Source organism: Phasianus colchicus, chromosome 17 (genome assembly GCF_987193195.1).
Source record: "Phasianus colchicus chromosome 17, bPhaCol1.hap1.1, whole genome shotgun sequence".
Lineage (NCBI taxonomy): Eukaryota > Metazoa > Chordata > Aves > Galliformes > Phasianidae > Phasianus > Phasianus colchicus.
In genome coordinates, this window is record NC_143452.1 from 1,182,886 (window position 1) to 1,208,520 (window position 25,635).

Genomic DNA, 25,635 nt, shown 5'->3' on the forward strand with positions numbered 1-25,635 from the left:
CCTGTGTAAATGCTCTAACAAGATGGAGAGATTTCTAACAATTTATGCTTCCTATTCCTTGAAAGCATCTATGATCTAACAAGCAATATTTTGACTACGTTTAAGCAAGAGTAAATGTCAACTGAACACAAATCACTTAAAAATGCTACCTGGCTCAAAAAGAATCTAAAATGACATTATGCTTTTAGGCATAATTATACTAAGCTTTTACTGCTGACAATATGGGACTAAATGAGAAGTTTCTAAATAAGGCATTTACTCAATAATATACTTTTAAAATATAACTTAAAAATTTTCAGATTCATAAATTCTATCTGAGCTCATTTCAAGCTAAGGAAATGTTCACTGAAACTGAGAATCCACTTTGTAGCTTTCAGTCAAAATGTTGGACAAAATTTTTTACCTATTTTGGAAATAAAAAAAAATTTCAGGATCTTCAAAGCAAAAAAAAAGTGATTAAATTAGTTAAGCAAATTAAATGCTAGCTGCAGTTGATTTTCATTGGAAAGCATTCTGATGAAGTTCAAATGTGATGGCAAAACTTCAGCTTGCACATGACCTCAGCTGGGTCCAAAACTAGATCCAAAGTAAAGCATCCTGAAAGTAAGTGGTTAGAGCCCTGGGTGCAAAATACTGCATTAATGATTATAATAAATGCAACCTTAAAGATTATAAATTATTTGGCTAAGATAACTGTATGTAAGCATAGTGTCTTTTCTTTGCTATGAGTACAAATGATGTTAGTGCACAAACTCTGCTTAGCCACAAGCAAACAATTTAGGTGTCTGAAGAGTACGTAGTTGTCAAGAAAAGCAGTAGTCACTACCCAAATAAGCACCTAAACTCTGCATCCAACCCACTAGTTTAAAGGTTTGCTGCTTTCTTTTTGATATTTTAATAAAGCTGTAAATAACAAAACTTCTTTTTTTATTTATATACATTACCAATAGTGTATATTTTGTATACAGCCCAAGATATTCTCTTTCACTCAGGGCAGTCCAGGCAAGCCAAAAGCTTGGAGACCTCTGACATAAGCCAAGAGGCCTTGTGATGAGGCAGGCTGACAACCCAGGCATCTCATCATATGTGAGCATGGACACAAGCTCAAACCTCATGCATTTCCACACTCAGTGAGGTTTTATAACACACAGAAGGAAGCCAGAAACAACCCATGTCAAAAGGGCAGTTTTTATCTGCTGCATAAGATGAGCAGAGACATTTTAAACTATTCAGCTTCATGTATAGGAGTAGAAGATGCATTGCTTAATTAACTCTGACTGTACTACCCACGATTACTTCCATTTATATTTATAGATGTGCCTCTTCCAAACAAGCCAAGGACATCACAGCTGTTGAGACCTATTGCTGGTTTGTTTTAACCAGCACATAATCCTGGCCTCACTGGAAGAAAGCTGCAGTCATGTCCCTTAAGATGTGTCTACATTTTAATCATAAGGAGTTTTACTGAATTCTCCTGTGTGTTTTTTTAATTTGTTTTCTGTAGCCAGGCAGTAGAATCAACTTCAATTCTTATTACTGACAAATGTGACACAGATGGCCACAGTTAAACATTGATTTCCATTCCTGTCCAGCTGTAATTCCACAACACTGACTTGTGCATTCACATGAACTCAGTTACAGATTCATAAAGTTGAATTTCATTTCTGAAGAGACACAGCTAGTGAAGCAAAAAAGTTTAATCTTTCTAACAGGAGTATATAAACTAATAGTCACTACATACTTAAGAAGATTGCATAAGTTAAAAAATTTCTGTACCTGGAGGATCTTGGCAAATATAGCAGGTGTATTTCTCAGGTACATTATCTTCCAGTAAACCCATACAGACTCCATGCTGCCAGCACAGACACTCTTCACACTGTTAAAATCAAGAAGTGCACATCAGTGGAGCTCAATATGTCTACCTCAATTAAGAGATGCTCAACTAAGAGATGCATCATCTACACATGTTAAAACAACAAGGTATATCAGTGTCCTTTCCCTGGCAACTTCAAATCAATACATTAAAGAACCAGACTGCAATGCTATTACAGTCCTTCCCACATTTTTCACATGATTTATAGAGATGGGACAAATTATGCAGTCAAAGCAGAGATCCTGACAAGTACCAAAATGTTCCCTTTGGAGATGAAAACCTTTTAGGAGATGCATGCACATGTTATCAAGGACAGCAAACAACATAAAATTGAGCTTTATAAAAACATATCAAGTTTTCTAATTTAAATTTTTTGCCCTCAAACAACAAATTAACACACTTAACTGTAAAATCAAAGGGATATTCATGATACACAGAATTAGCCAACCCTGTGCTTCATTGTACCTCTAGCATTTTACCCGTTTCCACAAGGGCACTTTATTCATAGAGAAGAAAAAATCCTGAAGTTTTAAGAACTTTCTGATGTTTATCCCTATGGGTAAAGGCTGAGTACACTTTGGCACTACTTTTTAGTGCAGTTACACTACTTAACTTGTAATCCTTGTACTTATATCTGCAGTTTCAAGGCAGGAACAACTACACCCACACATTCTGCTTCTGCCTCTTTTTTCTCCCTCCTCTGGCCTTGACAAGCAGCCCAAACCGTAACTGCAGCCTAAAGGCCAATAGAACATGAGACAAAACCACACATAAGAATATGAAGTCATTTTTAATTTGCAACTGTGTGGTGTTTATTTAGAGTTCCTCTTCCTATGAGCAGTGAAACTGTAGATTGTAATCTTGATATCATGGAGAACAAGCCAAAAGCTGAATGCAGAGACCATGGCTATATTAGCAAAAGTTTTCAAATGAGCTGAAGTGAAGAAATGGCAACCACAAGCAATATGAGAGGCTCCTCGACCTGCAAAACACCAGCTTGGTAAGCACCTCAGTTGTGTTGGCCAACACCTAATTAATGCCCTCTCCTCATCTGCAGCATTTTCTCCAGCCAAGAGAGATGGGAAGGCACCACCAGCTTCTGCATATGTCATCTGCTTTAACTGAGCATGGAGGAAACTGGAGCACAGGAAACTGCCAGCAAGAAAAGACTTGTGAGAAATGGGACTATTAGTGTCTGGCCTTACAAAATGGAAAAGGGGATCTAAGGCAGGAAGACGTTTTCAGGAGAGATGCAGAGACCATCCCCTGTTCACAAAGTAAGACACATAGGAGCTAGAGAAAGCTGTCCTAGAAAGAAGAGAGACAAAGAAAACCAGCCTGCCTGCTACAAAACGAGAAGGGAGCTCCTGGACTGGTCACACCTGCGCCCTGTAAATCAGGCAGTGAAATACACAGCTCCCTCCTCTGTCTGCACATTTACCTCCTGCCTCAGCTGCTCTGGGTCCATGTCAATACCCCTGCCCAAGCAGCAGAAAGGAGATTTAAAAGCAAGCCAAGTAAGAAATTTTGAAGAGAAAAACATGCAGAAGTGAGCAATAACATTTGAGCTGAATTTCAAGCAAGAAAGAAATAACCAAGCCCAACAGAACATATATTTAAAGCAGCTTCTCAGCAACCAGAATATCCTGATTCTATTCACACCCATGTCCTCCAAAGGCACTGACACTGAGGCACAGAATTCTCTATCTTATACACACAAGTTCACTGATGTTTATGTACAAAAAGAAACAGAAGGGATGATGTCATTTTATCTGGTCTTTTTTTTGGGGGGGCCCCAAGTAGAATCTTAAAGATATAGTCCTGTGTTTTCCAAAGCAATAGAAGGCAAAGCAGCAAAACTACTACCCCCAGAGGAAGTTATGGAGACTAGAATGAAATCATAGTGATTGATAAATTAGATTATAAAAAATAAATCAATAAATCAAAAAACCACTTTGAAAACAGCTACTAAGTGAAACAGGTACTTGCTTTACAAAATCTATCTGTGCTTTTGCTAATGAACAATCTCTATGCAAAATTTGCTTGAGGTAACATAAGACAAGTTCAAGATATGGGAAGAGTATTTTATCAGTTATCTTAAGCTGAATTTACCAGGAGATTTACTATGAACTCGAAGCGATAAATGGAGCCAACTCTGCTTAACAGGGTGAAATCCAACTAAATGTTAAGGTTCCCCATCCTTCCAAGCAAATAAAAGATGCTGCCACTTGTTTTTTCTTCATTAATTCTTAATTGGGTACATTCATGAAAATAAGCTCAGTTCAAAGAGAAAATGAACTGTACTTCTTGTAAGGAGATACTACAATGCATCATGAGAAGGCTGAACCTCCAGTCACAAGCATGGATCAAGTGTTCTACTTCCTAATTTTGCTCTCAAGTCAAAGCAGTCTGGTTTATAGGTACATGCTCAAGCAGGTGCCCCAACCATCTGTTTTCTTTGGTGAGATCACTATGGAGGAATGAGCAAGGACAGAAGAAACACCTCAACAAGTGCAAAGACAATATTCTTCTAAAAAGAAGAATAAAAAAAAAAAAAGGGCAAACACTTCCAAACTAGCATTTCCAAGTATCAAAGTCTACAGGAAAGAGGGAAGAAAATCTTTCTTCCTTGCAAATCCACGATAACTGACATTTTCCTTTGACTTTCTGGGTACTTCCAGTACTTCACCTCTGAAAATGAGTTCCCCTCATCATAGTTCCACAGCTGCACATGAGAGGATCTTTTCCCTGTATTAATGATCCACAACTGAAGAGCCAACCCAAACATTTCCATACCAACAATTAAAACTGTTCAAACCTTTTCCCCCAAAACTACAGGCTGACCAGAAGGTATGGAGAGCACAGCACTCAGTACCTTAGGTTATCTGCATTGCTAGCCCTACGGCCTGTTAACAAGGTTTTTGCATCTCCTTGTTCCCATCCCTATCACTAATGCAGGTACTTGCCACGCTGCCCATCTGCATCTCTCTAAGATAATAACTGCTCTCCTAGATAGCTCTCCTATTACACAGAACGTGTAGTTTGTTTTTTAAAAATTAAAACCTTTGCAGTGTATTAAAAAAAAAAAACAACTGAACACCCAATTACTTAAGCCTAGAAAACTGATGCAAGCAGCAACTCACAAAACCTTACAAGGAAGCTATGCTTAGACTATGTTCTGACCCAGCTGACATTTCTCTGCATTTTCTAATTGTAGACCAGCACTGAGACTACTTCTGCTGGAATAATCACAGTCCAGCCCATGCCTTTCAACATCTCATAGAGCCATCTCCTCTAAAAGCAGCCAGCCTCCTGTTACGGCCAACAGCTTTCTGTCTCCTCTTCCTCTTCTACTCCCAGATGCCATTCACTCATTCTGAGCGCAGCCCATCACCACTCCCTTCCCAACCAGGGCACAAGGCACATCTCAGCATGCATCAGGGTCCAACACTAAAGCAAACCGTACATCAGAATGAACTAACCACTACAAGAAAGGTGTTGGACCTTCGTGGGCAACTCATCTATTAAACAGTACAAAAGACCAAAGAAAAGCACTCAAGTTAAGCTTGACTGCTGAGGATAGAACCCAAGCCCAGCTGCGTTAAGAAAATTGGAGAAAAGGCTGCTGATGTTCGGGACAGAACAGGTGTTTCTATACACCTGCTGCAGTAGCCAACAATTCTTCACACTAAAACTAACCCAAGTAGTGCACACTCTCTGCCCTTACCAGGCTTCTGCCCCTACTCAAGCAACAAGGGCCACCAGAAATGAGCAGAGGCTGCAAGGCAGGCTGTGCCAGCTACTCCATTCCTCCTAGTTCTGAACATAAAAACTCAGCTCACTGCAATATGCTAACAGCTATCCCAGGAGCCTGTTTAACCCCCCTTCCATCAAGGGGGGTTAAACCTCACAAAAATTAACAATAGGATGCCTGGGGAAGTGAATACAAAACCTGCAGACTGGGTTTCATGTGCCTGACAAATAATTTTTAGCCCCACCTATAATTTCTAGCAATGTTATGTTTATAGTAAATAAACATGGCTCAGAAGTCAGCCTGCCTTCAAGGATACAACCAAGCTTTGGGAACAGAGCACCAAGGATTTCCACAGTTGTGAACAGAATAGTGCAAACTTCATTATTACTCTGTCAGGCAGTGCCCAAGAATGGCAATTGCTGCTTCCAGGACAATTCTCCAACAGAACTTCCACTAACAAGACATCTGAAGTATCTGCCTAGAAAACCAAAGAAGTGAAGAGCTGATGCTTTATGGAATACCACATTTGAATGCATCTCATCCAATGATGTTCACACACTGATAAGCCACTCACAATGCTCTGTGAAACACTGCTGTCACTGCTGCTTTGAGATAAAAAACTCACCTGCCATCAGTCTATGACAAGATCTACAGAGACAATCAGGTAATCCCCAAAGCATATAATCCAGACACTGTCATGAAACTTTCAAAAATAAACAAACACCTCAAAATAATCTCATAATTACCTTAAAATCTGCAGTGAGCCCACAGCTACGCTACTGTCACTTTGAACTGAGGTCCCACCATAAGAAAGAAGTATGGAAGCTTCCTGAAATAAAGCTCATTTCTTCAGAAGGGCAACTATGAAAAGCTCATTCAAGAGCATGAAATACCAAGTCCCTGCATGGCTTTTTTTTCCTGTATCTTCTAAGGCTTAAGAGGACTTTTTGAAGGAGACCACACAGCTCATATGAGAAGAAGAAAAATAAACTGGAGCAAAAGGAGCTGAAATCAAATATACACCAAAACTGTCTTTGAGATGAATAGAAATTGGGTAGAATGACTAAGTGAGAGTAAACAGAGAGGTCAGTTTCAAAGAGACCTTTGATCACCAGTGTTAAGTGGTCAGACAACAGACACTGCTCTGGCTGGTGAGTTTTCTGTACACTCAATTTACAAAGAGTACAATGGACAGATGGCTTTATGCAGATTAGGAGCTACAGAAAACACTGCTGAATGGAAGAATGTGGTTTTGCTTCCAAAAAAACTCCACTCCACTAATTTAAAATGTATATTCTCTAAACCTAGGAAGTGTTCCAAGGTTGTTTTTTTTTTCTTGTAGATTTGCATTTTTCTAAAACAAAACACAAACACTAAATCCCAACAAGTGACAAAACCAACCACTAAAAACTTTCATAGATCTCCTCCAGCTTAACCACTTCCCTCAATAACAAAATCTGAACGTTTACCTGAATCATGAAGTCATTTTCTTCTTTTACTTCACAAATACACCGAACAATCTCAAAGTCACTTTCTTCAGCTTCTTCATCAGGATTTGTGGTTACATCAACATCCTGACTGCAGTCATCGTCGCTCCAAAGCAAGCTGTCCATAGATGACTCACTCATGGTGTCCTCCTCTATACAAAAAAATAATCAAATACCAGGTAGTTACAGAAAGGTCAAAAAACTCCCAAATAACCCTGGATATATAGACATGCATTTCTAAATGTGCCAGTTCATTTTTTAATTCAAGGAACATCAAATTTCTTTATTAACACTGGAACAGGTTGCCCAAGGAGGTTGTGGATGCCCCATCCCTGCAGGCATTCAAGGCCAGGCTGGATGTGGCTCTGGGCAGCCTGGGCTGCTGGTTGGCGACCTGCACATAGCAGGGGGTTGGAACTGGATGAGCATTGGGATCCTTTTCAACCCAGGCCATTCTAGAATTCTATGAAGTTCTATACCATCATTAATAGTTTGTTCAAAACAGGGTAAGTGTGGCAATTCCTGAGCTTTAAGAATAATAGGAGAGAAACGTGTCTTTTTTACTGCACTAATTTGTAACAGCAAATATCAAGACACTAAAAGATCATGAAATCTGGAATGCAGCCAGTTTTTGAGCTCAGTTTATAAATATTATGAGGTCACTAAGGTCTACTTGAGATTTTTTTTTTTTTTTTTAAACATAGTTCAGAAAGACATCAGAAAAGCATGCAGTCCTCATAAGAACAGCCAAAGAGCTATTTTACCATTCGTCTTTGATTTTCCTCGATGGTGTCCAGACTCAGAGCACTGCAGCTGTGTGCTTGGGTGGGCAGATGATTTATTTGAAGAAATACTTTTTGTGACAACTGATTTTTCAGGAGAAAGTTCCTGTGAAATATCTGTGTTTTCTTCACTAGCAGAGTACTCTGTAAAATTGTAAGTATTGTTGTTAGAAGTTTGTGGTCAAGGAAAAAAAAACAGAAGAAAAACAACATCTAGTAACAGAATCGTAGGGGTTGGAAGGGACCTCCAGAGATCATCGAGTCCAACCCCCTGCCAAAGCAGGTCCCTACACCAGGTCGCACAGGTAGGCGTCCAGGCGGGTCTTGAATATCTCCAGAGAAGGAGACTCCACCACCTCCCTGGGCAGCCTGTTCCACTGCTCCTCACCTCACCGTAAAGAAGTTCTTGCGCACATTGGTGCGGAACTTCCTATGTTCCAGCTTCTGGCCATTTCCCCTTGTCCTGTCTCCGCACACTGCTGAAAACAGTCTGGCCTCGCCACTTTGCCCCCCACACCTCAGATATTTATAGACCTGGATCAGGTCCCCTCTCAGTCTTCTTTTCTTACGGCTAAACAGACCCAGATCACTCAGCCTTTCCTCATAGGAGAGACACTCCAGGCCCTTCACCATCTTTGTGGCTCTCTGCTGGACTCTTTCCAAGAGATCCCTGTCTTTTTTGTACTGGGGAGCCCAGAACTGGACACAGTACTCCAGATGAGGCCTTACCAGGGCAGAGTAGAGGGGGAGGATCACCTTCCTTGACCTGCTGGCCACGCTCTTTTTAATGCACCCCAGAATGCCATTGGCCTTTTTGGCCACAAGTGCACACTGCTGGCTCATGGCCAACCTGCTGTCCACCAGGACACCCAGGTCCCTCTCAGCAGTGCTCCTCTCCAGCAGCTCATCCCCCAACCTGTACCGATGCATGCAATTATTCCTCTCTAGATGCAAGACTCTACACTTGCTTTTGTTAAACCTCATCTGGTTACAACAGGCATGAATGATTCATGGAGCATCCACTTCAACATACCAGGACTCAAGGATTAACTATGCTGCTGAAAGACTCTTAACCAAGAGGCAAGAAAGACACCATATGAACCAATAAAAACCTTATACAGCTTAATCATCCTTCACTGATGTCAGAAAGGCTAAAAATTCTGGCTAAACCAAATCTAGCTATTCTGCAGACTGAATGTGTCTACAAATGCTCTTGTATTGCAACCACTTCTACACAAGCACTGCTGGCTGAAGACCTCTCCCTAACATCCCAGTTATTCACACACGTTTCCTTCCCAGTACCATGGGCTACAAAGGAGATTCTCTCTTCCTAGCCTACAGACAAAATGGGATATCTGACTAGAAAAGTCACAGTCAGGAACATGCAGAGAAAACACCTAGAACAGCTTCTCTGAAGTACCAGCTTGCCACGTTCTGGCCCATACATCAAACCTGGCTGTGCACAGTGGGAGGCAGCACCCTCCATAAAAGCAACTTGTGGGAAGCCTGCAGGGTTCCTTCACTAAAGAACAAAGACATCAGCAAAATAGAAGGCTGCTCCAGCTGCAGTCACTGCATGCACCTCAACTTACTCTAGTAAGTGGAACTGTTAATAATCTGTATACTGAGAAAGGAAAAGAACCACAGAATCACAGAATGGCCGGGGTTGGAAGGGACCTCAAAGATTGTTTCCTTGTCCTAATGTTATCTACCCTTTCAAAGAGCTGACTCCCCTCCTGTTTATAGGCTCCCATTAGGTACTGAAAGGCTGCAATGAGGTCACATTAAGATGTTGCAGATTACTGATGAGATCTGACAAGAACAGATTAGAAATGGCAAACTGACCTTACTGTAGTTAGCTACTGAAAAGATCTTAGCATTGCTCCAAAACGCTCAGAAATAAGACATGCTGCACTTTTTGTACACTGAAATGGTGAACATACAGTTTGCAGAAGCTAAGACACAGCACCCAAGAATACAACTAGCCTCCACAGGTACCCCAATTCATCTGGTACAGACATCAGGGTCTTCTTACAAAGCTTGAGGGAGTCTTGAGAAGCCAACATGCTACATTTCAAAACCCAAGGAAAAAGGGACAAGCAGTTTCTTAGCATGCTTATTTGTAAAGTTATCGCGCAAAGTTCACGAATGAGGACTTGCAGAATACCTCATATCTGTAGGCACTGTGTCATCAAAAATTTAATAAAATTATTTATTTCAGTACAATCTAGTCATTCTAGTTCTCTTCCCCATTTATCTCATGACAGCTTGTCCAAGAAAAGTTAGGATGTGACAGGTTTAACAGAGCTCATTATCAAAATCTCTGAAAATGAGCAAAGATTTAAGCACTCAGAAGGCAAACAGTGAAAAAAAAAATGAGGACCCATCAGCATTTTCAAACCCCATCACTTGAACAGAAAACCTACGACTACCTCTCATATGTCAAAGTCTGGTACAAGGGGAACTCAGCAGTGAACCAAGGGAACCTGTACCTTCTATAACCGGGTTAATCCTGCATACAAGTACACTGAATAATGAAAGGCCAGACTTAGACTAGCACATTGATTGCAGAGTTAGATTTACTCTGTGCCATTATAAGTGCTTAATGATGCACCTCAATCAGGAAATAAATCATCTTGCCAATCACTATTTGATCTTAATTATTTCTTAATGACATGAAATCAGAACTAATTGATAAATGAAGGAGATGGTCTCATCTGTAATGCCATCTCTTATGAGCATGGAACTGGGTAACAGGCAAAAAGAAGATAACGAAGTATTTTCCTCTACAGAAGGAAAAAACTTTACCAGGCTTAGTCCTCTTTTTCTTTTTCTTCTTCTTCTTCGCCTTGGACCTTCCATAGTCCTTGGATTTTCTTTCTTTGTTCTTCTCATGTTCTTTAGCAGCTGAAATTAGACAACATTTCAATTTAATATTGAAGATGTATACACACCCATTGTGCTTACTAATTCTCTTAAAGGTTTCTTCAGTTAACCATGGCCAGTTCACTAGGAAAAAAACCAGCACAAAGTCTGCTCATAAGAACTGCCAGCCCCCAGAATTGGGCTGTTTGAAGTCCTAGGGTGATTCTCCCATAACTAAGTTACAACACCATGCAGAAGAAAACAAGTAGACAGTAAAGCACCATTTACTAGTTATACAGAGAGGTCGAGCCCTTAGAAATTATTGGGGCATCTGCTATATCTCTTTTCTAAGCAATTCAAATTTGTAACTGAAAATCTTACTGCCGAACTTTTCAGTCGCTTTGTGACAGAAGTCTGACATAAGAACAAAAACTCAACTCCCCTTTCTCCCAACTCCAGTTCCTTAAATGTTGGGCTTCCATAGAAAAAACAGAACAAGAGATGCAGCTTCTTATACCTCCCACTCAGTAATGATGAAAGAACAGTAGGCATAGCCAACTGAACCATCTGCAGCCCACACTATTTTTAAGGGAATAAAAATCAGTTTTTTGAACAATTAGGTGATAGCTTTCAATCAAGCCCAGCCACAAAGCATGTCTCCAGATCCTCTGCTGGAGGCAACTGCTGCCAGGCAATGCACACAAGTCTGTGCTACTTCCTGTCACTTGCTTCTAACTGCTTCCTTTCAAATGTAGCCCTCTGCAGCAGAATGTCTAGATACTTGCATAGTTCCTTAAATTAGTTATCCTAACACTGCCAAGACCACAAGTTGCAACCACACAGCGCCACGTGAGAGGATGCCTTCCATCTCTGCTCAGAGCACTCAGCCATCAGGCTGCTCGCCACCCCATCCAGAGAGCCATTTCATTTACTGCTCGCTGCTATCACAGTGAGCAGCTGAAGACACTCTTCTGTCAGAAATGCTCTCCCATGGATCTAGGAACCCAACTCAGGACACAAAACAACACCAGAGTATTACACTAACCTCCTATAATGCCCTGTTAGTAACCCCCTAACTCACAACGTAGGGCTGTATTGCTGTGGCGCAAGCAGCCCACCTTGAGAACCAGAATCCTCAGTGACATGTGGGTGATTGCCAGCTGTGATGAAACATGCAGGAGACAAAACATCAGCATCTCCTCAAAAGAGCTGTCAGATTTTATGACCCCTTTCTTTTAGGCCTTGCAAAGGCCTGTAATTTTGCTGCTCGTGTTCCTCGTTTTCCTGTTATTAACGAAGGCTGTTGAAGTTGCACGCTGCCAGCAGCCACGCACAGCAGCCTGTCATGCAGATCCCAGAGGAACAGGTTTGGCAGAGCTGAAAACAATTTTGATCTCCTTCCTGCAACGCATGGAGATTTTAGAGGAAGAAGTTCGTACGTATGCCCCAACAAACTTCCAGCTACACCTGGCTTCCCTTTGTCTCATCCCTCCTATTTTTCCAGGGCTTGGGAATCTCTGGGGACCATTTCCTTCTTGCAGCTCATATGCAGAGATGCAAGTAACTCTCATCATTTTATTCTTCTAGGAAAAGGACAATAACAGTAAGGTCAACACAGTAAGGAACATCCTGCACCCTTCCACTTGGAAATGGAAGACTGCATGGTCAGATCACCTGATCTGTTTCATGGCACATAAGAGGTCAAAGTATGCTTCTTCAATCACTCAACACATCAGCTGTAAGTGTGACCAAAAAAAAAAAAAAATACTCCTCAGTCTCATGCTTATTCCCCTTGAACTAGCCAGTATGGTCTTTAAAAAAACTGAAAAAAAAATCCAAATATTTGTGTATTTTGCCCCAAATCATTTCCTGTAAACACGCTGAATTCTAATGAACTCTCACTAGAATACCTGGCTAGTTAGAAACAGCTTCACAGACTTGCAAGACCAAGAAGAAATGCAAACCATATTTCATAATCATATAAATTCATCACCATCACATTTTTTTTTTTTTAATATAAAAGGAATTTTTGCCAGAAGTATTAAAAAATCTTAACCCCATTTAATTTCCTTGAGTGGTAGAGAGAGACTAATGAGGATCAGGATGAGCACTCTCTCACACCCCACCAACACCACAGTGAAAGGTCCAGCTAATCTCTACAGGCCATACTCTCAAATAAGAAACACCCCACTGAATCAGACCAATGATAACATTACAGTTTTCTTGAACAAAGATCTGTAACAAATGAAGTAAACTATACACAGATTCTTATATCTTTCTCACAGTGGCTCAAATTGTTACTACAAATCTGAAATAAAACAGTGCTGTAAGAAATCTGATGGTATGCAGGAAATTATTTTCATGTGTATGGCTGTTATCCACCTGCATTACAGCAGATTTAGATAAACAGGGCTCACTCTGTACCACCGAACAGAGGTGAAGTGATATCACCCAGACATTTTTTCACTGCACAGAATACAGACTATTTGAAAAGATCAAAAGGTATTTATATCAGAAGAAAAGAATTATGACAGATTAAGTAATTTCTAAAGAGTTATTATTATTTCTTAAGTTCATGAATCTCAAAAAGTTCAAGACTGCTTAAAATACATAATGCTTTGGACAACCAAGGGTATTTATTAAATAAGCAAACAGGTGTGAAAGTGTTCTCACTCACTTTAAAGTACTTCTGTATTTTTATATATTAGAAGTGTTATGCACCGTAACCAGGAACATTTAAACCCAATGAGTACAGCAAAAAGATGTCTGAGTCTTGCTGTATTGATTCTTCATTTGAAACCACGACAAAGCAGCAGTGAAAAATACCACTTACAATTCATAACACAGACTCAAAAAAAATCACCACTTTACAGGAAGGCATACAAAATGCTTTATGTTCGTATATCAGTTCCTAACAATGCTTGTGAGAGTTCATTTTGAACTAAAACTGCATACCATTTTCACCTCTTTGTTTCTCCTGAGGTTTCCGGAGCGATCTCACTACGTGGTTCTCCTTGGTTTGCCCTCTAACAGAGTATCGGTGACTATTTAATGCACTTACAGCAGTAGCAGTTCTTCTCTTTTCTATTTTTTCACCTCTATATGAGGTACTCCTCAGGGCTATGTGTAGAGGAGCATCTACAAAGAGAATAAAGATGAGGTCCAAACTTTACATACTTTCAAAACGGAACTCTCCTTCCCCAGCAGCAGTCCTGGCTGGCCCTACAGAGCACCTCCGAAGAGATGCACTGCTCAACTCAGTCCCAGCAACGTGACCCGAGCTTTAAGCAGAAGCTGACTTAAAGACTAAGCCTTGTAAGGTTTTTTTGTTGTTGTCACTTCTTTTTTAAATAAAAAAGAAAGCACAAAGAAACAGTGAATGTAAATACATTCCCTAGAGCTTTATTCTTCCAGAAATAGTGTGGCTCTGAGGAAAGACAGGAAGAGAAACAGTTTGGATCAGCAATGATATAATTAGATGACAGTTTCTTTCAGAAGAGAAGAAAGGGCTCCTACTGATGTAAATAGAGGAACCACAGCCTGCTCTCAAGTGTGCTTTGTAACGAGCAGACAGAAGAGACATAGATGCTCCATGCTCTGAGGAAGAGCAGTTTTAAGTACATACCACCAAAACCCAAGTGTTTCAGCCAGAAGAAATGCAAGAACTCAGAACTGCCACCTAAAGCTCATAAAGTCATGAAACAGACAGACATGACTTCGATAGTAAATAGAATTGCAGATGAAGTTAAATTACTTAGCTCTCATTTAGCAAGCCCCTTGAGCAGTTAACAGCCTCAACAGCAACTCTTTCTACTGAAGGACTCCTGGACACAGAAGATGGCAGCTGAAGCTGATAAAAGCAAAGGCTGCATGACATGTAGGGTGGACAGAATAAAAAAGTACCTTACAACTTCGAAGTATGAACTCATATCTCTGTCAATGAGATCTAGTAGCCAGGCTGACAGAACACTGATTTTTGTCAATAATGTATGATTCTAACATCATAAGGATCTCAAAAGTTCAGTGGATACTAAAGACATCCTTCTTCATGTCTGAAGACATATACGTCAACAGGTTTCTCACGTGGAAACCTCTAAGTCAGCAGTAGCTGAGGATGGAGTGCAAGTCAGCATACTTCGGAGATGGGAAATCAAGTTGAAGCTTCAGTGCGGCACATTAAGCCATCTTGTTCTGACCCTTTCAGAATCAAGTGGATCCCTTCAGACCAAAGGAACTCTAAATCCAGCAGTGAGGCCATTAGATTGTTTTCTCCCTGGTTTTCCATAAGCTGCATTAGAACTTCACAAATAAATACAGTAAAAAGGATCTGTTCATAATAATTTTAGTTACTTGATTACCCTTCAGTCATTTGCTGTAGTGCTTTACATCAGCCACAAGAGAAGGCAGAAAAGATACAAAAAGCTCAAGTTTCCCACACAAGAGCATGATAAAGGTGGCTTTCATCCAGCCTGGCAGCTCACTGCTGCCTTTCCCTGGGCTTGTGCTGAAACTGAGAGCTGCAAAACCTTAGGAAACAACTTTTTTTTTTTTCCCCCTACAAAGAACTGTTAAAACCAGAAATGAAAACTCCTTGGTGAGATACAAAGTGATAAAAATGACTTTACATTGTCAAAAGGACCAACTTCTCCAGCAGGAACAAGTTTGATGCAGTGTAAGTACATTTTATACTTGTAGGAGTTGCCACTCATGGTAATCACTTCTGGGGACCTTCACAATTAGTGGACTGCACACAACTGTCTGAGGAGAAAAAAACTTTTCCCGTGGTACACAGTAGCTGAAAACAACAAGATTAAGGTATTTCTTAGAATATCTGGGACACCAGTATCCTAGCAGACATCCTGCAAGGCAGAGCGTGTCAGTACACTGCGACAAGACATGTAAACAAGTCGGATAAGCATTCCTGATTATCTACCACTCAGCCTGCTTTGAATTCCAGAATTATTTACAGAACAGCATTTCACAGAACTTAAAAACAAAAATCCCACTAGAAAAATACCTACAAGGCATTTAGGCCTCCTAACTTTCTCCTCTCCCAGCAGTCTAACTGTACTTCATAAATCACCGTTCAGACTATGCTATGGCCACCTTGATCCCACCAGCTCTCCAAAATGCTTCCTGCAGGCTCACATCCACATACAGAGCCTCTAGGTGGAACAAAGGCCTATTTTACATCCATGAGGCTTTTTCGCTTTCTAAGAGTGAAAGTTTAAGAAACTTTTTCTATTAAAGAACATGTTGCATCTTTTACAATGCACAAAGGTTACTCTATTTCTGTAATACTCTCCAGCCACCAGTGATACATTTTTGGAAGAATCCCAAGGTACTCAATCATACGCCAGGTGCCTTTCTGCAGAAATAGTTATTAAATACATTTTGAATTTTTTTTGGAAGTGTACAGACTAAACTGGCAGCACAACGACCTAAATTTCTAAGTGTTCCAATAGTGGAGTCTTTTCTCCTCTCAGAACAATTTCAAATATAACTAACACGAAGTAGGTCAATTTCTAAATTAGGCCCCAAAAGAATGAAAAGAAACTGTAAGGACCACAATGAATTTTAATTATGAACGTGCCAGTGAAGTCTGCATGTTCCCCAGCCTCAGGCTTTGCTCAGCACCACCTGCAGTGTGCCATGCCCTCTGTGCTCCTTGCCCTGAGCCAGCCTTCACTATCGTAGACCATTTCCATCTCTGCTTTCACCCTGTCACAGAAATCCTGATGTGGTTTCAAGAAAAGCCGAAAGCACACAACACACCTCATAACTTCTCTGTCAAGTACTTGTTCCTGCACTCCACTGAGGTTATCAAACACCACCACAAGCCTGTACTGTAGGCTGTAGTAAAATGCGGAACAGTGCTCAACCATCTCAGCCACGCAGAAACCACGGAGACTAGCCAGACAGAGCATTCAGAGGAACTTAAACCTGAACATGTCAAAACTCAATGACAGCCAATGCAGTAGCCTTCTGTCCAAAGGAACACAGATATCAGGTCCCAGTTATGAAGATAATTCAACCTTCATAGGAAACAAAGAGTTTTAACTTCAAGTGCTGTCTGTTGTACAGTACTCACCATCAGCAGCTATGAAATCATGTGCTGAGAATATCCCTCATATTCTCAAGAATGGAAGGCCTCTTATCTTGACTTACACCTAAGGAATTTGACACACAGCCCACAAACCACATGCAGTATCTTGAGATAAGCCACAGGCTGACTGGCGATTCTGCAGAACACAGGCTGTTAACACAGCTCCTCACCTCCTCCGGGGACAGCAAACCCTGTGTTCGTAGGAGACCTGTGTACCTTCTTCCACCAAGCAAAGGGGCAGCCACCCCAATGCACCACCCTGAAACCCACTGAGCTGAGTGCCATCAGGCCACACGTAACAGCCACCGGGTGACAGCGGACACCTTCGCTAAGTTCAAGCCAGCAAAGTAAGCTTGCCACCCTGCTCCCTCTGTACACGTGGTTATGATCTTATCACTAAGCAAACGAAGGTACGTATTCCTAACATTAAGACACTCGTGATGCTGTCCTAACAGTGTGGCACATACAGAAATTCAAGCCCGCCGACAAAATGCACATTTTTTCCCCCCCCACAAGCATCACCAAAGGACTCATCAGCAGGAGGGATTTTCTGTGGTCCCTGAAATACAAATTGCAGGTCCTCTGGTTTCTTTTGTTCCTCACAGCAAGGACAGAAGCAGGACCAACACTGGCAGCAACTTGCCAGACTCAGGCTCCATATATACTCTAACCCTCCCAAAAAACACAGCCCCGTGTTGCAAGGTATTTTTGAATTCTCCAAACCAGTTTAACCTCATGTAGAGCAAGACTCCTCTGCAGAGCTGAGCTATGTCTTGGGAGTATTAAGGTAAGGGTATTCAGCAGCTGGTGAAGTCCCTGCCAGTACAGCAGTCAGGCTGAGGAAGCATGAAGCCCATCAGCACTAAGTGCTTATTAACAGAACTATGAGTACTGCAGCCAACTTTGAAAGGTTTCAGTGGCATTTCTTTGCACACAAATTACCCCACTTATTCACATGTGAGGTGAGGCCCATCAGCTGTACAAGCACTGAAGTCTGCCACAAGTTGACTTGCAGGCTTCAGAAAAATTGCTCAGCACTCCCTGGCAGAAGGGCAGGAGCTAAGCTCTGTTGAGCCTCCTTTAAGTGGTACACAACAAACCTTCCCAAAAACCTTGAGTGGGTACTTCACATACAACAGGAGGTCCACACAGACCTGAAGAAAGTTGCCATCTTCAGAGGAAACAATTTACATCAAATGTTTACAGGGTGCAAACATGTTTTATCAATGGTGAAGCGTCAGTGATTTTGCAAAGGAAAAAGTTTTGACTATGAAGAGAGAGAAAAAGTATTTTACCATAAAGTATACAGACATGGAAAATGGTTCCACTCCTTTCCTTCACTATATCAATCACCATCACCAAGCAACTCTGCCCCAAAATCTAGTAGATAATACACAACATTCAATTTTGAGGTGACAAATTTGAGTCTCAACTTTAGTCTCAACTTTAATAATCAAAATTCTAGGACATCTTCCTTGTAAGACAGACTTTTAAAAGCAATCTGGAGCCCTGCCCAAAAATCTTATATGCTGTTCCATGAGCTTAAAACATTTTCTACAGATCTTGACTTTCCTCTTAAATTAAAGAGTTGCATCTGTTTCTATATTACGCCTGCAGAGGTGCAAAGCAACTTAAAAATTGAGGACAGAAATACCTGCAGCTCCCATATGCCAGGGAGACCCAAAACCAACTGCCTCATCTGCACAGAACAGTTCTTTCAGGAAAGACCAAGTAGGAGCAGTCCTCATGGAGTTAAGCATTACAGCACTGGGGAGGAGTTTTCATCATGATGATCTCATATTTCCCGATAAAGAAAAGAAGTATTGCTTAGAAGCATTCAGGAGCCATTCAAGTCTGTATCATTCCGATCAGACAAGGACAATTTAAAATACCAGCTAAGCAGCTGCAGGTTCTTTCACTTCCATTAAATGGAGTTGGACTCAATGATCCCTGCGGGTCCCTTCTGATGCAGGATATTCTATGATACTATGAAAAGCCACTACAAAATTTAGAGAGATATGTCAAATTTGGCACAGCCAAGGTAAGCTCCTCCCTAAGGAGGAAGACAGACAGGACAAGTATCTCCACATGAGTCTTTCTAGCCACATTAATCTTTTGAAGCCAGTTCCCAATTGTACAATTTACTACAGTTCAAATGCTGAAATTTCAGAATTTCTACTTTATAAATATAAAGAAATTAAAATCTAATTTGTTCCTTCTTGCATCCCACAGCACGGTCTTCCTATTTGGGTAATTAATAACAGAAATGATGCTTGCAAAAAGACAAGAGAACACAACATGAAACAGTATGAGATTGTAAGTCCCATTAACTCTATTTTAGAATTTGAGGTACGGGATGAATTACAAGAATTAAGAAAAAGTTCAACAAAATACGAACATCGCTAAATAATCAGGCATTGTAATACAAATGCAGTATGATGACATCCCTTTTCCACATCAAGGAAGCTTCTGTGTCTCCACAACAGCCGGCATTGATAGCAAGCATGAAATTCTCCCCTTTCCACCTTGATTCACTAGTCATCTGCTGTCAGCACAGCCAAGGAGCTACTGGCACGGATATGCTACGAAGCATACACACAGGTTACAAGTATCCACTCACCACAGAGGAAAAAAGGAGTGGAGATCTATGTAAAGAAGTAATGCTATGAACAATTACCTGCCAGTGCTGCCAAAATGATGTTATCACATCAACAGGACATACTTTGAAGAAAGGAGTAATGAAAAGGTCAAAATCTTGAGCCACAATTCAGTTCATTCAAGACAATCAGAGGGGAACTACGTTTTAAAGCGAACTAGGTGCACAGTATCTCAAAAAGCAGAAAAGAAATCTGCTATGGAAACAAGACGACTGTTCCGACCAGCGCGCGGTGCTACCTGCTGCTCCGCACTGCGTGCTCTCGTCCAGCTCTGTTTCTGCAGGCAGGAAGTTACATGCAAGCTGCATTCCAAGTAATAAGCAGAAGCTGGCACATTCTAACAAAGCTAAAGAAAAGGCACCGCTAAGTAATTAGATCTTACGCCTTTGCATTATTTGAAATTACAGAAGCATCTGAGGTAAAGCAGTTTACTTGTAGCAGTAAGTTTAGCTACACTGTTTTGTTAGGAATAAGCAGTAGTGTCTCAAATGAAAAATGTTTGCTGGACACGTCATGACAGGCAGACACGAAACTATGTAAAGCAAGATATATTCTGCTACATTGTGCTGGTAACTCAGTGAACAACTTGAAAGATTCTGAAATCCTTAATTATACAGAATATCAATGAAAGATTAAAATTTATACGGAAAATATAACAACATTTACAAGGACCAGAGAATTCAGCAAAAAGAAAGTTGGATTTTATAAAGCAGGCTCAGTCAGAAGACAAGAGATAGGTAATATTCATGGATCCAGGACACCAAGTGAAACCTGCCCACAAGAACAGCCTGGATACATCATCAGTACCCACACCAGTACACAGGTACACCGCCCTGATTGTATTCAGTAGAGCAGGAACAAAGAACTTCAAAGAATGGAACAGAGAAGAAGAAATTAACATAATTCTGAGGACTGCAAAGCAGTTATAACTGAAGAAGAGTCCTGATTTTCTTCCCTTTCAATGGCTACATTGAGGTCTTCCCTTTCCACTACCTGCCAGGTGCAGGAGTATCTTTCAAGAACAGCTGTAGCAACTGCACTTGTTAAATACTAGGATTTCTTTCACAGGTCCAGCAAAACTGCCAGCAGACTTCTACACTACCACGTGAGGACTGTGAAATGTAAAGAGCAAAGTGAGAAGCAAGAGAAGTTGAGTTATCCAGACTGCTACCTTAATACAAGAAAGGACATATGAAGTCTTCCAGCAATACTTGTTAGACATTTGACACAAACAGAAGGAAAAAAGGACCAGGAAGTCAAGGGATAGTAGTTCTGAAAAAGGAACAGATTTAATACATGAGTAAGCTGTTACGGAGCAATAAGACAGGCTGCACAGTCACCTCATCACAGAACTTCATCTGTGTTTCTAGATGAGGCAATTTCTTTGGTTTTATCTTCTCTAAAACTGGATGTTTAGAGATACCATTATGCTTCTCCACAAAGAAATATGCAAGCTGCAGCCATAAGAAGACTCTTTCAGCCCAAAAGAAAATTGATTTTCACCCTGTCCTCCTTGCTGCTGTTAAAGAAAAAAAAAAAATCAGCCAGATACTTACACAATGAACCAGCTGCACTCCGTCCTCTTTTTGACCTTTCTTGATTAGCTTTCTCAGAAGCCAAAGAAGCTCTGGTTTGAATGTGCCTTTTTACCGGGTTCTGCTGTGATTCTGCAGACTTGTCCACTCCATGAAAATATTTCATGTGATAATGCAATAACTTGGCTTTGCGGAATGACTTTGAACAGTCCACGAACTTGCATTTAAACTTGTGGTCTTGATCAACGGTTGGAGCTTTTTTTGATGCAAGAAAATCTGATCTCCTAAAAGGTTTTGTTACTGTAAGAACAAAACAGATAAATTCCCCCATGCATTTGCTATATTCAACAAATGGCTTCCTATATTACAAAAAAAAAGTTAAGAAATGAGCATGCATTCAAACAAGTTAACTGTGAAATGCTAACAATAAAATTTTTAGGCTGCCTGCTGTTAGGGCTAAGAGAAAACTCGCCCTTACTGTGCTCCTAAACTCATCTGTCACAGTGCTTTAACGAGTTACTCAACTCCCTCACCCAACTGCTAACAGTGCTGCATATAGCACTATTACAGACACAAGACAGAATTACAAAGAGACTGCTTATTTCTGTCAGAACACTGAGAATTATCTTCTATGTAGCATGTCATGTAGCTGTTCACATCTTTGGCCAAGGCATTTTCCAAGGAAAACACTTAAGCTTCTTTGCTTACAGCTCTTCTGCTGCCTCCTTGCTGGATGCCTTGTCTGACCTTCCAGGCCTGATTACTTCCAAGCACAACAGAACAGTAAGCAGTATGTCAGAAGGACACTACTCAAGTAAAACTGAAACCCACTACAGTTTTCAATTAGCAACGAAAGAAAAAAGTTCCAGGATTTCAGAAACTTCTCATGTTTTTGCTAAGAAATACACAAAAGAGACATTGTCACCAGGATCTGTATCTGATAAACGTGTGTGTGTGTGTGTGTGTGTGTGTAGAAATTTGGAAATATAGATAGAAACAATCTGAGTAATTACTCATCACTAGTATACACATTGCATCAAACCAAAACCACAGCTAGAGCACAATGCAGCAGTATAACAGGAGCTGTCATTTCTACAGAACAGTTACCAAATACAATTTTTCCATTTGTTTTGTCAGCACTAAAATGTTTCCATACTGACACATACTATCAAACTAAAAGAGTTAAGAAGAAGCATTAGAAGTTATCACCCAGTCCAAGCAAAAGTGATGCAACTAGAAGACACGCAGTGCGTTAATTAAAACTAACACATTATATTAAAAGTAGCTGGAAACAGAGCACAAGAGGACCCAAAACACTGACAAGAGCAGAAAAGGCTTTCTACAAGCACACATATGCAGCAGTGGATTGAAGGGAAGGTAAAATAACATCGGCACAGTTTTGATGTAAGAAAACAGCAGAGCTTGTTTAGAAATGTTTAGCAGGCAGCAACAAAAATGGTGAATTCTACTGCACTACATACATAAAGGTTATGTGAAAGCACCCTAGGAAACAGCATCTGAAGTGTACTCAGTTTAAGGACTATCTTATTTTCATAAGAAACAAAACTTGAAGTCATTCATAGAGAACAGCTAATGGTTCTATGGAAGCTGATACACAGGGAAGGACTAAGACACATTAAATTGGTTAAAAGAATGAAGAAAACAGTAAAAATGAAGACACCTGCTTTCAGGTGTTTCCCAAGGAGAACAGCAAGGAGTAAAGGAACAATTTTGGTACCACTGCATTAAGAACATCCTGACAGGGAAACTGCTTCAAGCAATGCAGGTAGTGAGTTAGGAACAAATGTGGATAACTGGTTAGCAGAATGACAGTTTGCCAGCACCAAAATGTGAATACACTGTACACCATCAGAATTTGCAGTCTTAAAGAATCAAGCATTTCAGGACCAGCTGATGGAATGGAAATGGCTGGTGGATTCAGTGAAAGAAAATCCAGAAAGGTTCTCTTGTCTGCAAGGCTAAAAAAGCCAGCACACTCAGGACAATGAAAGATAATTTGCTTCAACTTAACAAACATGAAGATGGGGAAACTACAGCAGAAAGAGGCAGTGGAGCCTAGGGATTTACTGGGCAAGGATTCTGAAGATGACAAGGGAAGCTGTTACACATCACAGAGCTATCACAATGAAGCCCTGTCCCTGCTCTTTTACCCAAGCTTGGAGCACTTTCCTTCCACTGAGATGGACAAATTATCGAGCAGACACAAGGAACAGCTTCTAAATGATCAGCTACAAGTTAGAAGAGCAAAGGATCACGTCAGCTGAAGTTTAGCAACAAGGAGCTAGCAAACACATGGGAGAGGGGGAAGGAAAGAAGAGGAAAAGTTCATTGCAACATGCCAAAGGAATCCATTTAGAGAAACAAAAAGCACAATCACAAAAAGTTCAAAATAAAGCTCCAGTTATTACCACTGCCACTGCATTTGAGGGCATGTTCCCTCTCTACAAATAAAGACAACAGAATTCCTGCTGCCAGGAAACAGTCTGAAACTGATGCACAACTCTGCCACCCAGGAGGGCCTTGGGAGAACCTGTACAGGCTCCCAGCTAAACGCCAGCTGAAGCTCTCTCATTACACCAACACGTGAAGGGGAGAAACTTCCACCCTTACACACATTTGAACTTTCTGCTGGTGGAACACAGCACCAAAGCTAGTTTGTATAGGAAGAATCATAGCTTTGCTTTAGTGGCATCAGATTTTCAGGCACTTGTCCTTCCAGAGTAAGGAAACTGGATGTACTGTTTTCTCCAAGTACAAAGAAATCTTATACACCTCCCACCCACTATTTCTTTCAACTTTAAAGCCAAAACTAAAAATCCTTACCTGGCACTCAACTGCTACACTACTAATCCCACAAACTCAAGGTCAAAGCACAGCGTCTCTTAACTTTCACTGCAAAGACAAGAACATCCATTCAGCATTCACTTTAGCAGTCTACTTCACCTCTCATTGTGCTCCAAAGGACGTGAACTTCCAGTCCTGACCAAATTTAACAGTAAGTTTACAATAAAACATCAGCATATAGAAGCTTCTGAATCCCCTACCCATGCCTGCTCCCTCCACTCCCCCAAATTCCCTGTTTTCATTGATTCCAGCTGGGACAGCGATGCTCAGCAGCAGCACAGCACCTTGATTTAAGGTTGGCCAGTCCTGAGGAACCTTCTGCAAGGCACTGGTGATCGACCCCAGAATGCCACCAGTGCACTGAATATGTAGCACTTGCCTCCTGCCTCAAAGTTGGCCTTGCTGCAGTTTCTAGCCATCAGATCTTTACAAACAGCTGCATCTTAAACTGATGAGACTTCAAGTCTCCATTGCCTGCTCTCCCAAGAGATCAAACTAAAATTAAACTATTTCCTCACCTACTGTTCAACAAAACAGATCATGTCTCTCCTGAACACAGCATCCACCGCTTCTTTTATTTTCAGGATTGCTCAGTTTGTTACCATTACCCTTCCTGAACTGCAGACATAAGATTCATCTGTTCTGTAGATAACGGCGCCAGTGAACCACAGATCAGTAATGGGAAAACTCACCTCTGACATTCTGACCTGTTTACAGAAAGGTGAAGCTGGGCACAGTCAGCCTCAGAATCACACGAACCACTCTGGAGCTTCCTTAGGGGTACATCTAGTCCCACATCAGTCTACACCTTACTTACAACCTCACACCTTGCCCAGCTGCAATCACCTATCCCATACTCTGGATCCCTGCACCAGCAGGCTAACTTCCTTCTGAAACCTTCAGCTCACCAAGTGCTGCTGCTCACCATCTTAGTGCTCAAACTACGTTTTTTCTCGTCTTCCCAAAAATCAGTCTTCCAATACTTCAATTGTGAAACAAAAACCCACCTTGCCCGATTGCTATTCTCAACCTAGTTTAAACAGGAAAAAGCATTTGGGCACCTTAAGGATATCCAGAAACCACTCAACTACGGAAAGTACAGAAAACAGAAGCTGGTTGTACTAAATGCAAAGTATCAATAATTACAGCTCATCACACATGCACACAGTTCTCATTTTTGAGCCCAAAGCATTTTTTTGGCATTGCAAGACAGTATTTCATGTAATCCTTCACTTAACACATTCTCCCTGTGCTGGCACTAAATTTGTTACAATAAAAACAGGGATGCATGCTGCCTACAATGCACCAGAAGCTTGCAGGTGCCTGGTGTACCCTATGCCAACCTCGACACTGAGGGTAGAGCAGCTAGGTGGCCTTAAAGGCTTTACTTGCACTTGGACAGGTGTAACAAACGTTGTTTCCAGATCAGTGTATATGTGTAAGCAAGTTTAGGTCTGCAATGTGACATGGGCACATACAACATACTTAGGCTTAATACTGTGACTCTTAGCCCTGGAGTAGCGGAGCCTACCTAGGAAAGCTGCAGGATACACAGCTGCTCTCTCAAACTGGACACAAGTATTTTCAGCTTCTCTGTAACTGAAACCCAAAGCCAAAAGTGACAAAATTAGAAAAACACACAGAAAGTACAAGGCAAATCAAATCCTTGATGCATGTCTATGCAAATAAAAAGGCACCTTAAATTCTGGGA

General features: G+C 41.0%; 1 protein-coding gene across 11 annotated transcripts in view; it reads right to left on the reverse strand.

The window, feature by feature from the left end:
• PHF20 (PHD finger protein 20) overlaps positions 1 to 25,635 on the reverse strand; it is a 65,189-nt gene that overhangs the window by 11,940 nt on the left and 27,614 nt on the right. For 5 of the 11 annotated variants that reach the window (XM_090151920.1, XM_031605638.2, XM_031605637.2 and 2 more), the window contains 6 exons: positions 21,081 to 21,359; positions 13,717 to 13,899; positions 10,705 to 10,803; positions 7,879 to 8,040; positions 7,097 to 7,266; positions 1,777 to 1,876 (listed from right to left, as the gene is read on the reverse strand). In XM_090151920.1, the coding sequence (XP_090008046.1) occupies positions 1,777 to 1,876; positions 7,097 to 7,266; positions 7,879 to 8,040; positions 10,705 to 10,803; positions 13,717 to 13,899; positions 21,081 to 21,359 (993 nt within the window). The remainder of the gene's footprint in view (positions 1 to 1,776; positions 1,877 to 7,096; positions 7,267 to 7,878; positions 8,041 to 10,704; positions 10,804 to 13,716; positions 13,900 to 21,080; positions 21,360 to 25,635) is intronic. The other 6 variants (XM_031605642.2, XM_031605641.2, XM_031605640.2 and 3 more) reach the window with 6 other exon arrangements.